The sequence below is a fragment of the Propithecus coquereli genome, unplaced genomic scaffold (assembly GCF_000956105.1).
Source record: "Propithecus coquereli isolate 6110/MARCELLA unplaced genomic scaffold, Pcoq_1.0 Scaffold534, whole genome shotgun sequence".
Classification (NCBI taxonomy): domain Eukaryota; kingdom Metazoa; phylum Chordata; class Mammalia; order Primates; family Indriidae; genus Propithecus; species Propithecus coquereli.
This window is the reverse complement of record NW_012151219.1, coordinates 70,753-84,377: the sequence shown is the minus strand read 5'-3', so window position 1 is coordinate 84,377 and position 13,625 is coordinate 70,753. Positions and strand designations below refer to the sequence as shown.

Here is a 13,625-nt window from a genome sequence, read left to right as displayed (position 1 = left end):
TAATGCCTGGGCCATAACTGTTGCTCAATAAATCATTATTGATTGAATATGTGAAAGATTATTGTTAAAACACACGCAAACATACTTTTTAAAGGATAGAGAGGTAAGCCTAGGTCTTCAGATACAACCTAATTTGACGTATTTTGCAAATAGAAATCATTAAAAATTTTAAATATATGTATATATTCCAGTGTAGTCAGTGAATCAAAATTAACCAGTTCCTTATTGAAACATTTAGGCCGTTTCTGATTTTTCTTGGTATTTCTTGTGCTGCAGTGTGCATCCTTTTAGTGAAATCTTGGGGTAATTATATGATGGTTCTGCCGCCTACTCACCCTGTAAAAACTTCCTTGAGGCCCCTTGAGCACCCCTTATCTAGGGATACCATGGTGAATGAGAAAAGGCCTCAGTCTGGTTCGCTTTCATATCCTACATCCAAACCCTCAGCAAATCCAGTTGGCAAGTCCAACCATTTCTTACTGCCTACATCTTAGTTTAAGCCATGTTTGTTTTCTAGTGTGGATTCTTCTAGTAAACTACTATCGTCAGCTTTTGCACTTAACCTGCTATAGTCTGTTCACAGAGTGGTCCTCTTAAAACACAAGTCAGCTCATAATTTCTCTGGGCGAAACCGCCTGATAACTACAAATTTTACTCAGTAAAAACCAAAGTGTATATAGTGGCTTCAAAGTCTTATATGATCTGCACGTATACACCCCACCACCACTACTCCTATCCTCACTATCTCTCTGACTTCATTTTCTACCACACTTTCCTCCTCAACCATTGCACAGTAGATGCCAGCTTCCTCAAACAGGCAAACATATGACTTGTAGTCTTTGCAATTGCTTATCTTTTTGGCTAAAATTTTTTTCTTGGATGTTTCCATGGCTTGGCTCCTTCGCTTCCTTCATATATTTGCTCAACTGTCACTTTCTCGGAAGGCCTTTTCTGACTACTCTGTATAAAATGGCCAGCTGCTACCCCCTCCGCAACCCCACCTCCACCTCCACCCCCTTCATTCCCTATTCCCTTTACCCTGCTGTTTCTCCATAGCTCGTATCAACACCTGGTGGGCAATAAATTTATTTTCTTATTTTGCTTGTTGTCTTAGCACCTGCCCCTCTCCACCCCACCCGTAAGGGTAGGAGCTTTAATTTGTACATTCCTATATAGCCAGAGCGTAGACTAGTGCCTTGTACAAAAAAGGTGCTCAGTTAACATTTGTTGAATTAACTGAACAGCTTAAAGCAAGAGAGGTAAGTTTGGAAGTCAGACATACATGATATTTAAAGCCATGGGCATGGAAGAAAGAACTCTTTCAGGGGAAAGAATTCGGTGAAAAGAGGGCTTAAAAGACCATGTAAGGGATTCTAGCAGATAGCTAGAGAAGGCGCAAAGGCAGTAAAAGGAGTGGCCAGAGAAATAGAATATGGTGTTGGAATCCAAAAAAGGGAGACTCTTTCATAATCAGTTCATAACCAAGTTCTTTTGAAAGAGGCCCTGTATGAGTAAGCTTTCTCCATTCTCATCTTGCTTCATTCTCCCTCTTGCCTGACTACATGCCAAGTGCATTGATCATCTTTATAGTTCCTTGAATGAACCAATGTTTGGTTTTTGTTTTTGTTTTTTCATTCTCATGGCCTTTTATACCTACTGATCTGTCTGGAAAGGTAGGCTATACATCGTCACATTCTTTCCCTGGCCGACTCTTCCTTACCTTTTAGGTATCTGCTTAAATGTCATTTCCTCAGAAAAATCTCATCTGACCCACTACTCTCTTGTCTTTATTATACTCTATAGTCTAACCCTTTATTTTTCTTATACAGTATTTATCACAGTTTCTAATTTTGTAATTTTTTCTGGGATAATTATATGATTGTTCTGTCCCCCACTCACACTGTAAAACCTCCTTGTGGCCTTTTCTCATTCATCATGGTGTCCCTAGATAAGGTGCACTTATCTAGCACATAAGTGGGTGCCAAATAAGTGAGTAAGTGAATGGATGCTCCATGCAGAGTGTCTAGCTACCCTGATACGATCAGAGTAAGCCGCTTTAACTTCCTTCAATCAGTTCTTCACTTTTTCCTTTTTCACAATTTTAGTCTTCCTTCTGTCTTGAGTTTAATGAGTAATAATATATCTGATCATCAGAAAGACAACTGGATCTTAACTGAGACATTCAGATGGACCAAGATTGAATTGTTAATCTAAATGCCGGAGTTTTGTTATTTTGCTCTGATTTCAGCTTGATAATGGTAATATCTTTATAATAACAATGGTATTAACTGTTACAGTTGTTGAAAGTGATGCACTGACAATTGAGTCTGGACCACTTACTAGTGAAGATAAAGCGCTTTCATGCGGTACAAACTCCGGAAAGAAACAAGGTATTTCTTTTCATCACATCCTCAAATTAAATGTGCTTAACTCTTTATATCTTTTTTCTTAATAAAATTACATGTAATAAATGAAGAAAGGACATTATAGTGGTGTCAAAATTCTTAGTTATTGAAACTAATTTTTGTTTGGGGGATTCTCTTAGAAATAAATGAGACTCCACCTGTCACAGCTGTAGCTCGGAGTGGAGTTCTACTTCATCCTCAAGAAGAAGCAGCCATAATTAGAATGTCAGCAAGACAGAAACAGGTAATTTGAAATTTTATTTTTAAAAGTTTCTTTCTTCCCCCAGGTACTATGATTTTGTTTGACCAGTGAAATTTGTCTTAGTGTCTGGCTACTTCTGGTATCATGTTTTCTCCTTTGTCTTACATAAACATTCAGCTGATAAAATCCATTTTGTCTTTGCTCATACTACTTATTTGACCCTTGCTGCATCCGCCTTCTATTTTATACTTTTGTATATATTTTCCCTGTAGAATTTATGTTTTTTGAAAGCAGAGGCTGTCTCCTTAAAAATTCAGTTTATCCTACATAGTTTCTGATACAAAGCCTTGTGCATAGTAAATGCACAATAAATATTTGTTGAATTAATTGGTCCTTGTCATAATATTAGACACTCAGATGAACTTTGTCATCCCAAAAGTTTTTTTTAACCCAAATTACCTTGAAGGAGGCTAATTATTGCTAAGCCGGTCAGTTTATAGTCATAGTTAGTTTTTTCAAAAATACAGTTGGAAAATGAGAATTATGTGAGACAGTATTTCTTCTCTGATAAACGTTTTCTAACCAGTAGTCTGAAACAGTATTATTCAATAGGACTTTCTGTGATGCGGGAACATCCCATGTCTCTGTCCAATGTGGTAGCTACTGGCCACGTGGGCTGTTGAATACTTGAAATGTGGCTAGTATAACTGAGGAACTGAATTTAAATTTTATTTAATTTGAAGTTTAAACAGTCACATGTAGCTAGTGACTACTGTATTGATAGTGCAATTCAAGAGGTGCTACAGAACTGCAAAAAATCTAAATTCAGTAGTTCCTGTAAGTGAGAAAAAGTAAGGAAGATGAAGACAGGAACTCAGCTGAAGCCACTGTTGCCTGATTGGGAATAAATAGGTAAAGAATCAGATCGAGATATTTTTTATTTTGGAAAAAAGATCATTCTTCATTATCTCTAGTACAAGTGCTCTTCTTTATAAAACTTCACGTGCATTCCTTTTTCTACTTATTCAGTGAATATTTATCTGTGTATCAGGGACTGTACAGTAGTCCCCTCTATCTCACAGGGGCTATGTTCCAAGACCCCCAGTGGATGCCTGAAACTGCAGATAGTACCTAACTATATATATGGTATGCACGAATTTCTTTTTCCTTCTTTACAATTTCGTGGATAGGAGATTCATTAACCATAGATCTTAGCAAGCTCAGCCTATCTTTTCTTTCCTTATTAAGTCAAGAACTTTTACCTTTTCATTTAAAGGAATCACTTACAACTTTCTCTTTGGCATATCTGAATTACCAGCATCACTTCTCTTGCACTTCGGGGCTATTATCAAGTAAAATAAGGGTTACTTGAACACAAGCTCTGTTACACTATGATGACGGTCTCATAACCTAGATGGCTACTTAGCAGTTAACGGATAGATAAAGTCTACAGTGTGAATACACTGGACAAAAGGATGATTCATGTCCCAGGTGGGACACAGCAGGACAGCACAAGATTTCATCGTGCTGTTTAGAATAGTGTGCAGTTTAAAACTTATGAATTGTTTATTTCTGGAATTTTCCTTTTAATATTTTCAAGCCACTTGACTGCAAGTAACTAAAACCACTGAAAGCTAAACTGCGGATAAAGAGGGACTTAAGGTACTGAATTTGGCCGGCTAGTCTTCATCCTCATGAAACTTACAGTCACTCACACATATGTTCATGGTACTTGCAGTGTATGTGTATTCGAATGATACTAGAGTTTACGTGTCATTCCTCTGCCATTTTCTTCTTTTCTATTTCATGCCTGACAGAAAAGACACAGAATGTTATTCATTGTACTATTATTTGGCTTCTACATAGAAGCCAAATAACTATACCTCTTAATGGATATGCCTAAGAAATCAAAGTATTTTGGGAAGCCTCAATATTTAATTTCTTTAGTCATTATTCATACTGGGAACAATGTAAAATTAAAGGTGTGAACATAGAATTTGGCTACACATCATTTGCTGCTTCTCTGGAGGTGGTTCTTCAGTGGTGATCTATGATTTCTATGTTGTGCTCCCACAACATAGAAATAGTAAATGTGTTTATTCTTTCTTTTCTTCTGACTCTTTACTTCTCTCCTTTTTTCTCTTTTCCCCCTTTTTTGTATCTTTCCCTCCCGTCCTCCCTCTGTAGTGGCAATAATTGAGATAAAGTATCACCATTTACCTCTTGGATAATTGGGTACTCTTGGTTATGAGACCTATTTCTTTTTAATGTAATGCACATTAACTTTTGTATGCATTTGTTGTTAATAGATCAATAGTATTTTTGTTACCTAGATAATGGAAATAGAAGAGCAGAAGCAAAAGCAGTTGGAATTACTTGAACAAATTGAACAACAGAAATTAAGATTAGAAACTGACTGCTTCAGGGCTCAGCTGGAAGAAGAAAAAAGGAAAAAAACTGAACAGACTGGGGTAGGATGCAGGAAATCTCATTCCTACTTAAATAATTTGGCAAGGGGGGGGCAAAAAAAGATGAGCAATCAGAGCTTCTAGAAAAGTAAAATGCCTTTCAAATTTTTATCTGATCTTTTTTTTCTTTTAGTAATGTATGTATATATAAATAAGTTTGTACCAGCACGATGACTTTCATCTTTTATTTTCTATAGGGTGCATATATATGTGACCCTGGTTTGCAAGTAATGCATATGTTGAGCAATCAGACTTGGCATTAAAGGACAGTGGTAGATTACTTCATTTCTTACTAATGAAAATCTTTTTATAAAAAGAAAACTATGTGGAAGTTTACAACTATAGAACTTTAGTTCATATAAAATACTTTAGTGCTTGTTTTTGAATTTGCCTTTTAATTAGTAGCTTTGTCTTTTATTAGGTTGGCGCTGCTTCAGCATCATGCACTGTAATTTGTGATGAAGATAGTCATAGGCAGATGATTCGTAACTATCAACATCAGCTTTTACAACAAAACAGGTATTAGCTATTAGCTAGGATATAATTTATATGTGATAGTTTGTGGCTACATTTTTAGGATTTATTATTTGATTTATATGAGGATCTGATTGGGATTCCCTTAGAACTATGGCACGTAGAACTATGCCCCTCTCAAAGGGAAGTGTGTTATTTCTTTTCCATTACAGCCAATCCTAGAGTGCTATTGTTAATTTAACATATAAACACTTGAGTATGTGGGCATTTTTTTTTTCATTAAAAAAGAAATAATTTGTGTTTGTTTTTGGTAGGTTACACAGGCAGTCTATCGAAACAGCCAGGAAACGATTACTTGAATATCAAACTATGTTAAGAGAAAGGTACCCATCCATGTCAGCTCCATCGTTGATATCTGATTCTACTGCATCAGTACCACCACAGAAATCTGAAAGACTCACTGCTGTATCAGAGCATTGTGATCAAGGTCAGAGACCCAAATTGAGTTCTAACAAATATCAACCCATACAACTGATACAGATCTCCAAATTAGAACAAGATCATTTTCCAGCACCAAGACAAAATCACTTTCTACAAAGACCGGTAGAAACAACAGAAACATTTAGCGCTTCAGATGTTTTAGCTAAGCAATCTTTAGAATCACAAGAACATCTAGGACAATTCTCACAGACTGAAACACAACAGAGAGACTATAAATTGGTCCCTAAAGATTCTCATACACTTTCAAGGGCTTTGTCAGATGACCGGCCACCAGTATTACAGGACACTACAAAAATACCTGAAACATTAAGGGCAACAGCTTTTCAGACTTTACATTCTCAGCAGATATTCTCAGAGAATAGTGAAAGTATATCTTCTAAGCTAACTGAACCATCTTCATTCATACCACTGGTACCTCAGCATTCTTTTAGTTCTCTGCCTATTAAAGTTGAATCTGGAAAAATTCAGGAACCCTTTTCAACCACAAGCAAAAGTGCAGTTTCCATAAGCCGTTCTGTGATCAGCCAAATGCATGATAGGCCTTTGCCATCCTCAGAGAATATCACAGCCCAGCAAGGTAGTTTGAAGGCTCTCCAAGAACAATTAGACCTACAGAAGGAAGTCCTTCAGGCAAGATGGGAAGCTCAGGAACAATTGCTTTTGGGCAAACAGAAAGAATTGGAACAGCAAATTGGCCTCTCTATATTCCTTCCATTGGTAGCTCCAGATTCATCTGCTTTACTGCCCTCTGCCAAAGCTGAACTGGGAAGAACCCAGGAATCTTCTCCAACCAAGACTGATACTGCAGTTTCATCAGACCATCCTGTAATCCCACAACTTCAGGATAGGCTTTTGAGTTTTTCACAGCCTATCTTATTGCAGCAAAATAATTTAAAATTTCTCCAAGAGCAGTTGAATATTCAGAGGGATAGCTTTCAGGCGAGGCGGGAAGCCCAGGAAGTATTATGTGTACATAAACAGAGTGAATTGGATGGAAGAGAATGTTTAGAACAGGCTGAGCCCTCTTCTCTCCCATTTCAGGTTGCTCAGCATACATTTACTTCATTACTTTCAGCTGACAGAAAATATGGACAAATCCAGGAGCAGCATCCATCTAAGAGTGAGAAAGGACTTCTCTTAAGCCAATCTGAAATCTCAAAATTTCAGGATAGGTCTTCAGGTTTTCCACAGCAGTTCCTACCTCTACATGATAGTTTGAAGTTGCTCCAAGAACAGCTGACTACACAGAGGGATGCTCTTCAGGCTAGGCTTGGAGCTCAGCCTGAATCACTTTTACATAGACAAAGGGATTTGGGGGACAATGAGTCTGGGCAGATGAGTTCTTTCTCACCAATGGTTGTTCAACATTCAGTTGCTTCACAAGCTTCTGCTAAAGCTGAGCCTAGTAGAATTCAGAAACATTACTTTTTGGAGAAGGAGAATATAATTCCCTGTAGTCATTCAATAACTTCAACATTTCAGGATAAGTCTTTTATTTTCCCAGACCATAGCCTGCCACAGCAAGAAAATTTGACAACATTTCAAGAACAGTCACACATACAGAGGGTGATAGTTGGTGCTAAAGAAGAAATTCAGGGATTTGTATACAAACAGAGTGAATCAGAAAAAATAATTTCTTCTGAACAGACTGGAACCTCTTCATCCCTATCCCAGGTAGCTGAATCTGAGAGATTCCAGGAATGTATGTCAATCGAGAATGACAGTACAGTTTCCTTAAGCCATTCGAAGATCCCAAGATTTCAGGAAAGACTTTTGAGATTCTCAAAACACATACTGCCTCTACAAGGTAATTTGGAGGAACACCAAGAATGGCTAGACTCTGAGAAAGAAGCCTTTCATTTTAGCCGGAAAACCCAAGAAAATACATCATCTGAACAAACTGTCTCATCTTCATTCATCCCTCAGTTAGTGCAGCATTCATTTACTTCATTACATTCAGCTGAGTCTGGTACAACCCAGGAAGCCTTTTCAACAGAGAATGATAGTAAAATTTCTTCAAGACATTTTCAGATCCCACAGTTGCAGGATAGGCTTTTGAGAATATCACAACTTATCCAACCTCAACAAGATAATTTAAAGGCACTTCAAGAACAGTTAGCTACACAGAGGGAAGCCATCGTTCAATCTAGACAGGAAGCTCAGGAAGAACTGCTTTTACAGAAACAGAGTGAGTGGAAGGGAAGAGTATCTCCTCAGCTGGTTAGCACCTCTTCCTTACCCCTGGTGGTGCAGCATTCACTTGCTTCCTTACCTCTTACTGAATCTGAAAACATGCAAGAAACTTGTCCAACAAACAGTGATAATACAGTCTCCTCGAGTCCTTCTGAGATACCAAGATTGCCTGATAGGCTATTGGGTTTATCATATCCTGTTTTACCTCAACAAGATAATTTGATTTCATCTGAAGAACACTTGCATACACAAACAAATTCCCTTCCTTCTATTGAGAAAACCCAGAAAGAATTGGTTTTGCCAAAACCACGTAAATTTGAGGAAAAGGTCTCTTCTGAACATCTTATCCAACCTTGCCATGATGATTTGCAGGCACTTCAACAACAGTTAGATATGCAAAGGAAAGCCATTCGATCTAGACAAGAAGTCCAAGAAGAAATGCTTTTGGAAAGGTTAAGTAAATTGGAGAAAAGGGTATCATCTGAGCAGACTGGCTCCTCTTCATTTTTATGCCAGGTAGCAGTGCCTATTGCTGACTCTGAAAGAACCCAAAAATCTTTCCCAGCCAAAAGTAACAACACTATTCCCTCAACTCATCCTGAGATCCCAAGATCACAAGATAGGCTTTTGAGTTTATCACAGCCTCTTCTGCCTCAGCAGGATAATTTGACAGGGCAGTTGGACTTAGAAAGGGAAGTGGTATATTCTTCTGAGAAATCCCAGGACGAACTGCTTTTAAACAAACAAAGTAAGTCGAACAAAAGTGAATATGCTGAGCAGGCTGTCCCCTCTTTGTTTCTACCCAAGGAAATAGAGCATTCATTTATTCCGCTACCATTTGCTGAAGCTAAATCTAAAAGCATTTGTGAATTGTATTCATCCCAGAATGAACATGCAGCTCCCTCAGCTGATTCTGTCATCCCGAGAGTTCAAGATAGACTTTTGAGTTTTTCACAGCCTATCTTAGCTCAGCAAGATAACTTGGGACTTCAGAAGCAGTTGGATCTACAAAGAGAAGTTCTGCATTATAGCCAGAAAGCCCAAGAAGAATTGCTTGTTCAGAGACAAACAGCATTGCAGCAGCAGATACAGAAACACCAAGAGACTTTGAAAGATCTCTTTAAAGATAGTCAGGTATGTTTTAAACTTGAATATCTAAGAATTAATTCAATTTTAACCCTAGGCTTATAAGTTTTTAGTTATTGATAATAAGTAGTTTGACCTTAAGTGTACTTTAATTTTCTGCCCTAAACAATGTAGAAATTAAAACAAAAATTGATCTAACCTCACATGGTGTTTATGATGTTAGTAGTTATTTGAAGCCCAACTAATTTCAAATGCAAACACCACAAAAGAATGTATTAATAGATTCTCATTTGGAGTTTCATTATAATGGGTTTTAAGCTTATCATAAGATTAAAATTGTAAAAATAGTTGGTTAGCATACTTTTTCTTATGCAGTAGCAGACCTTGTTCTCTTTATGGATAGCACTTTGTTGACATTTATATATAAATCAAAATCAGTGCCCACTTTTTCCTGAAGTGACTTGATTATCTGTTGCAAAATTGGCATAATTTTGGGCTGATGGAGAGCTAGATCTGCTGCTTGTTTCTGAATTGTCGAGAAGACTCTGGCACAGTCATTCCTAGTCAGACATTCATAGTTTCTCTACTTGAGAGGCAAGAGTGTGTTCTCCTGCATTTTGAATGTATCTATTTTATTTTAAAAGGCCACTTCTTAAATTTATCATTTAGTCTAAATAGAATTCTACAAATCCTTTGATGTTCAGGAGAAGTTTGAGTTGAGTTCTAGGGGTTTAACGGTTATGTGGGGGAAAGGTAATGGCAAAAGAAAGTTAGAGGCAGGTACTCAAGTATAATCTTTTCTGGAAAGGTGCAGTGGAGGCCGAGTTTTTAGGCCCAGGGCTGTGCATGGTTGTACTTTTCAATGGGAGTATCATCCATTCAATATTGGAAGCATATCTCATTTTTTAGCTGTGCATAACATTTTAAAGTGTGATTGATGGAACTTTTTATTTGGCTCAGGTTCTAATTTAAGAAGGAAGATATAAATCTGATGAGTTCTTCCCGTGATCCCTCAACTTGTGTCATCCCCACCCACATCTCTCCACTTTTTCAGACAGTGAAGCCCATAGTTGAAAGTGATTTAAAAACCCAGAAGATGGGACAGCTCAGAGAGTGTCTTCCTCATATCCAAGACCTATCGGAAGATGATCAGGAAAACATTAGTCATGCAGATAGGAGCAACTCTGATGATAATGAGCTGGTTTCAGAAGATATTAGTGCTAAGCAAAGTGGTAAGATAATTGTATTTTGTTGTAATTATTCTGCTGATTGTTCTTTGTTTTCATCCCCTACAGCTCTTTGGTCGATAAAAAGTTTATAGTATGTTAATAGATTTTTATTGTGCCTAATGTTGTCATTGACTTGATAGGTGAGCATCTGGACAAAGAACTGGGTAGAAGATCATCAAAGCCACCTGTAGCAAAAGTTAAATGTGGTTTGGACTTAAACCAACATGAACTTAGTGCTATACAAGAAGTAGAATCACCAGGAAGTGGCAGAACCTCTATACTAGGTAAACAGATAGTTTAAAAAATAAAATTTTTTAGCGTTTGCAAGTTTTCTACATTTTTTCAGGATGCTAAATTTTTTTTGTTAAAGAAACTTAGGCTGTGACTACTTGTGAGAGGGAGAAAATAGTTTACATAAACAGTATTTAAAATTTGAACTTAAAGAAAATGTGGCATTACATAACTATATGTTAATAGTTTCTTTGTCTTGTATATGGGGGAACCAATTTATTTTAGATAAAAATTCTTCAATATCCCATCTTCTGGAGTTGCTCCATCTACTTCCTTTCATGTCTGCCTTCTAAACCTGTTCCTTAGGAGGTAACTTGGGTTTTTTCTTCTCTCTCTCTCTTTTCCTTTGCTACTTTTCTACTTTAGTACCTTCACTGCTCTTTTCTTTTATCTTTTATAGCAGCGGTCCCCAACCTTTTTGGCACCAGGGACCAGTTTCATGGAAGATAATTTTTCCACAGATGGGGGAGGAAGGAATGGTTTCGGGATGATTCAAGTGCATTACATTTATTGTGCACTTTATTGTTATTACATGGTAATATGTAATGAAATAATTATACAGCTCACCACGATGCAGAATCTAATGCTGCTGCTGATGTGACAGCAGGCAGAGCTCAGAGGGTGATGCGAGCAATGGGGAGTGGCTGTAAATTCAGGTGAAGCTTCACGTGCCCCCCCACTCACCTCCTGTGCAGCCTGGTTCCTAATAGGCCATGGACCAGTACTGGTCTGCAGCCTGGGGGTTGGGGACTGCAGTTTTATAGGGTTATTATGCTTAAATCCTGGCTTTAAGGACAATTAGAACAGGTATATTTCTTCACTGTGCTTCTCTATACATCCAGTTATCTAAAAAAAATTCCTCCCTATAATTCTTAGTAAACAGTTTTGTTTGAATTTCTAATTAATTTCAGGAGACTGGGGGGATCCAACCATTCCAAGTACATAGTTTTAAACATTCTTCCTGTTTTCAGTTACCTGGCACACATCAGGAAGATATGTATTAATAATACCTAGTACCTTTAATTCCCAGGTGTTTCAGCGGTTCTACACAGTAAGTTAGCCTGCTGCTTTTGGATGTCTTACACTCCTTTGATAAGTTGTTTTTGTATCAAAGTATAACATTCAGAGAGGTGGGCAAATTGTGTTTGTTTCAGTGGTTTATCACTGTAATAACCATACCCATGTGAACACCTCCCAAGTTAAGAACTGGAACATTGGAGAACCCCATAAACTCTTTCCTTGCACCCTGTTATTGTTCCCTTTCCTCTAAGCCCCATCTTGATTTTTTACACCAGAAATTAGTTGTGGCTATTTTTGAACTTTATGTATATATATTATGAATGCATATTATACCTTATAGTAAATAATATTATTAATGGTTAGTAAATTCTCCAGACATTTTTCTTGTGACTAATTAATACTGAAACATAATCTGGCATGGGGAGGTAAGGGTACCATTAAAAACTTAGTAAAATTGAATTAAGATTTTAGATTTCTGCCTATGACCTAAATTGCCATTTCAGTTCTACCTAGCTCTAGAAACTTAAGTGGAAATTTAGTGAGACTTTTTTTTTTCCTACCCAGGTAAACTAGATTTTTATCAAGACAGAGACCCCATGAGAGTCTCAATAAGCCGAGAACAAAGTTTCCTTGGGAGCCCACTGGCCCATGATCCATTTGGTTGTCTTCAACCAAATGCCCAGGAGAATGTCAGTGATGATGACTATAATGAACCAGGTAAGAGATAAATTGAAAGTGGAATTATTGCGTACAAGGATATGTAGACAAAAGATACTTCTTGTAGCAGTATTTGTAATACTAAAAAATGGTAAATAACCTCAGTGACTGTTGGTAATGGAATCATCATGGCACACCCATTCTATGTTTTTCTGTGCAATTGTTAAATAAGGGGGAAAAATTTGTGTTCATACATAGAAAAATATTTGGTATCTGGAATGATAATCACCAAAGTGTTGGTACAGGTGTAACTTTTTTGGAGACTGGGTTTCACTTTCTCTATTATATGTTCACATATTATGGTTTGGGCTCTTACTAAACAACTTTATAAGTTGAATGAGGGAAGTAAAGTTTATTTAGAAAATAAGTAATTTTGTTTTTAAGTTGTTTCATTAAATAAATACTAGTAGGAAGTATATAAGGGCATGAATTTTATACAGTTAGCAGCTTCTGTAAATTTTGTCTTTAAGCCTGTTCGTAACAATCCACGTTTAATTAACACAGTAACTGCCATGAAAGTTGTGTTTAACTCACTCTAGTTTTGACTGCAGGACTACGTGAAGCATATATGTTTATTTTTTTCTTTTTAAAATTTTTTTTTCATGGGGGAGGGGGACAGAGTCTCCCTCTGTTGCTCGGGCTAGAGTGCTGTGACATCAGCCTAGCTCACGGCAACCTCAAACTCCTGGGCTCAAGCAATCCTCCTATCTTGGCCTCCCGAGTACCTGGGACTACAGGCACACCACATAACGCCTGTCTAATTTTTCTATTTTTAGTACAGACGGGGTCTTGCACTTGCTCAGGCTGGTCTCGAACTCCTGAGCTCAAGCGATCCTCCCACCTCAACCTCCCAGAGTGCTAGGATTACAGGCACGAACACCTCTTTTAAAAATTCTGTCTGTGAGGCTGGGCGCGGTGGCTCACGCCTGTAATCCTAGCACTGTGGGAGGCCGAGGCAGGCAGATTGAGCTCAGGAGTTCAAGACCAGCCTGAGCAAGAGCGAGACCCCGTCTCTACTAAAAATAGAAAGAAATTAATC

General features: G+C 37.6%; 1 protein-coding gene across 1 annotated transcript in view; it reads left to right on the top strand.

Moving 5' to 3' along the window:
* Window positions 1–13,625, top strand: part of CEP295 (centrosomal protein 295kDa) — a 56,908-nt gene that overhangs the window by 31,555 nt on the left and 11,728 nt on the right. The window contains exons 11-18 of the mRNA XM_012657238.1: window positions 2,298–2,390; window positions 2,546–2,649; window positions 4,941–5,078; window positions 5,497–5,594; window positions 5,864–9,381; window positions 10,388–10,561; window positions 10,699–10,842; window positions 12,434–12,586. Of these exons, the coding sequence (XP_012512692.1) occupies window positions 2,298–2,390; window positions 2,546–2,649; window positions 4,941–5,078; window positions 5,497–5,594; window positions 5,864–9,381; window positions 10,388–10,561; window positions 10,699–10,842; window positions 12,434–12,586 (4,422 nt within the window). The remainder of the gene's footprint in view (window positions 1–2,297; window positions 2,391–2,545; window positions 2,650–4,940; window positions 5,079–5,496; window positions 5,595–5,863; window positions 9,382–10,387; window positions 10,562–10,698; window positions 10,843–12,433; window positions 12,587–13,625) is intronic.